The sequence below is a fragment of the Malurus melanocephalus genome, unplaced genomic scaffold, assembly GCF_030028575.1.
Source record: "Malurus melanocephalus ecotype Western Australia unplaced genomic scaffold, MMel_1.1 scaffold_2061, whole genome shotgun sequence".
In the NCBI taxonomy this organism is placed as follows: domain Eukaryota; kingdom Metazoa; phylum Chordata; class Aves; order Passeriformes; family Maluridae; genus Malurus; species Malurus melanocephalus.
The window spans coordinates 5,503-7,596 of record NW_026625293.1 but is presented as its reverse complement, the minus strand read 5'-3'; the positions used below and the strand labels follow the sequence as shown (position 1 = coordinate 7,596).

General features: G+C 38.5%; 1 protein-coding gene across 1 annotated transcript in view; it reads left to right on the top strand.

The window, feature by feature from the left end:
* TMEM234 (transmembrane protein 234) overlaps window positions 1–635 on the top strand; it is a 7,327-nt gene extending 6,692 nt beyond the window's left edge. The window contains exons 3-4 of the mRNA XM_057388521.1: window positions 3–73; window positions 484–635. Of these exons, the coding sequence (XP_057244504.1) occupies window positions 3–73; window positions 484–545 (133 nt within the window). The 3' untranslated portion in view covers window positions 546–635. The remainder of the gene's footprint in view (window positions 1–2; window positions 74–483) is intronic.
* Window positions 636–2,094: the final 1,459 nt, after the last annotated feature.

Genomic DNA, 2,094 nt, shown 5'->3' with positions numbered 1-2,094 from the left:
CTCTGCAACTCCCTGGCTTTGATTGTGACTTTGGTGACGGGGAAGATCCTGGGAGAGGACATTGGTGGGAAAAGTGAGTCCCACATCAAACATTTCCTAAAAAAAAAAGCTTTTATTTGATATTTATGATTTATTTTTATTTTATTTATAATCTGAGCTCTGGGCTGAAGGTTTGAACTGGGTCACAGCAGCTTTTGAAAGGGAATTGAAGCAGATTTTTGGGCAAGTGGTAAATTTAAAGATAAAATTTGGATTATTTAAGTGAAAAGAATTTAAAATATTGAATTTTTACCTCAGGAGGTGAGGGAAAAACTGAATAAAATGAAAAAAGAGTGACCCAGATGTCACCCCCAACATTTTTCCTTCTCTCCTGCCCTGCTCAGATGCTTAAAAAAAGCAGAAAAATGGGAATTTAAAAAATTTTGGGAAATTTTAAAAACTGAGGTTGTTTGGAGGTGAATTCCTGATTTGTGAATCCCACAGGAGCCGTGGCAGGAATGCTGCTCACCATCCTGGGAGTGTCCCTGTGYGTGGCTGCGTCCTGAAGGGAACAGGAGCCCAAAAATCCTCATCCCGAGGGGAGAGATATTCTGGGATGGATTTGGGATGGTTGGGATCTGGGATGGATTTAGGATGGGTTTGATTTGGGATGGGTTTGGGATGGATTTCGGATGGATTTGATTTGGGATGGGTTTGGGATGGATTTAGGATGGGTTTGGGATGGACTTAGGATGGGTTTAGGATGGGTTTGGGATAGATTTAGGATGGATTTGATTTGGGATGGGTTTGGGATGGATTTAGGATGCGTTTGGGATGGATTTGAGATGGATTTGGGATGGGTTTAGAAAGGATTTCCAATGGATTTAGGATGGATTTGAGATGGGTTTAGGATGAATTTAGGATGGATTTGGGATGGATTTGGGATCTGGGATGGATTTGGGATGGATTTGGGATGGATTTGGGATGGATCCAAAACNTTTGGGATGGGTTTGGGATGGATCCAAAACCAGGAATTGCCTTCCCTGAGCACCAGGGTGGGACCAGGCCCACGGTGAGGGCAGCCAGTTTTGGGTTTTTAGGGATTTTTAGTGGCTGTTTTAAGCCAAAAATTACTAAATTATCTTGTGTTTCAAACCAAAAATTAATGAATTGTTTTGTGTTTAAAGCCAAAAAATAATAAATTATTTTGTGTTTTAAGTAAAAAAAATTGTCTTGTGTTTCAAGCCAAAAGTTATTAAATTGTTTTGTGTTTCAAGCCATAAAAAGGATTAAATTGTCTTGTGCAGTACTGGAGGGATAATAAATAAAGAAATTATAATAAATCATCCAGTGGCAACTGCTGGATTTTTGATTAGAAGGATTTTTTATTAGAAGGGATTTTTGATTAGATAAATTTTTGATTAGAAGGGATTTTTGTTTAGATAAATTTTTGATTAGAAGGGGTTTTTGCTTAGATAATTTTTGAGTAGAAAGATTTTTTATTAGAATTATTTTTGATTAGAAAGATTTTTGATTAGAAGAGATTTTTGATCAGATAGATTTTTAATTAGAATGAATTTTTACCATTATTATTGCCAGTCAGAGGGACCAGGACACACCAAAAACCTTTTCATGAKAAATAACTGACACAGAACAAATCCTGACAAACATTTGGTTCTAAAACATCAATTCTTGGGAATTTCCTCCTTTCCCAGAGGAAACACTTCCAAATTCTAATTCAGCTGAATCAGAGCTTGAAAAAACAGCATTTCCTCTGGGAAAAAGGAGGAAAATCTGAATTATTTTATGATTTATTATGGTGATCCCATTTCCCAGGCCTGGAAATCCAAAAAATCCTGTCCAGTCCTGGAAAAATCCACTGAGMATTGAACAAAAAAACAAAGCAGAGCAGGGATTTGGGAGAAATCAGGAAAGCAGCAGCARGTTCGGCATCAGGAGAAGATTTTTATTMATAAAAARTAAAAATAATTCTGGAATCTGCCCKSGGGGAGGGAGCAGCGATGTCCCTGAGCTGGAGGTGACAAAGCACCGGGTCCATTCTCGCTGCCAACCCCAGAGAATCACCCCAAAGTGCAGGGGAGGGGCCATCGGTGC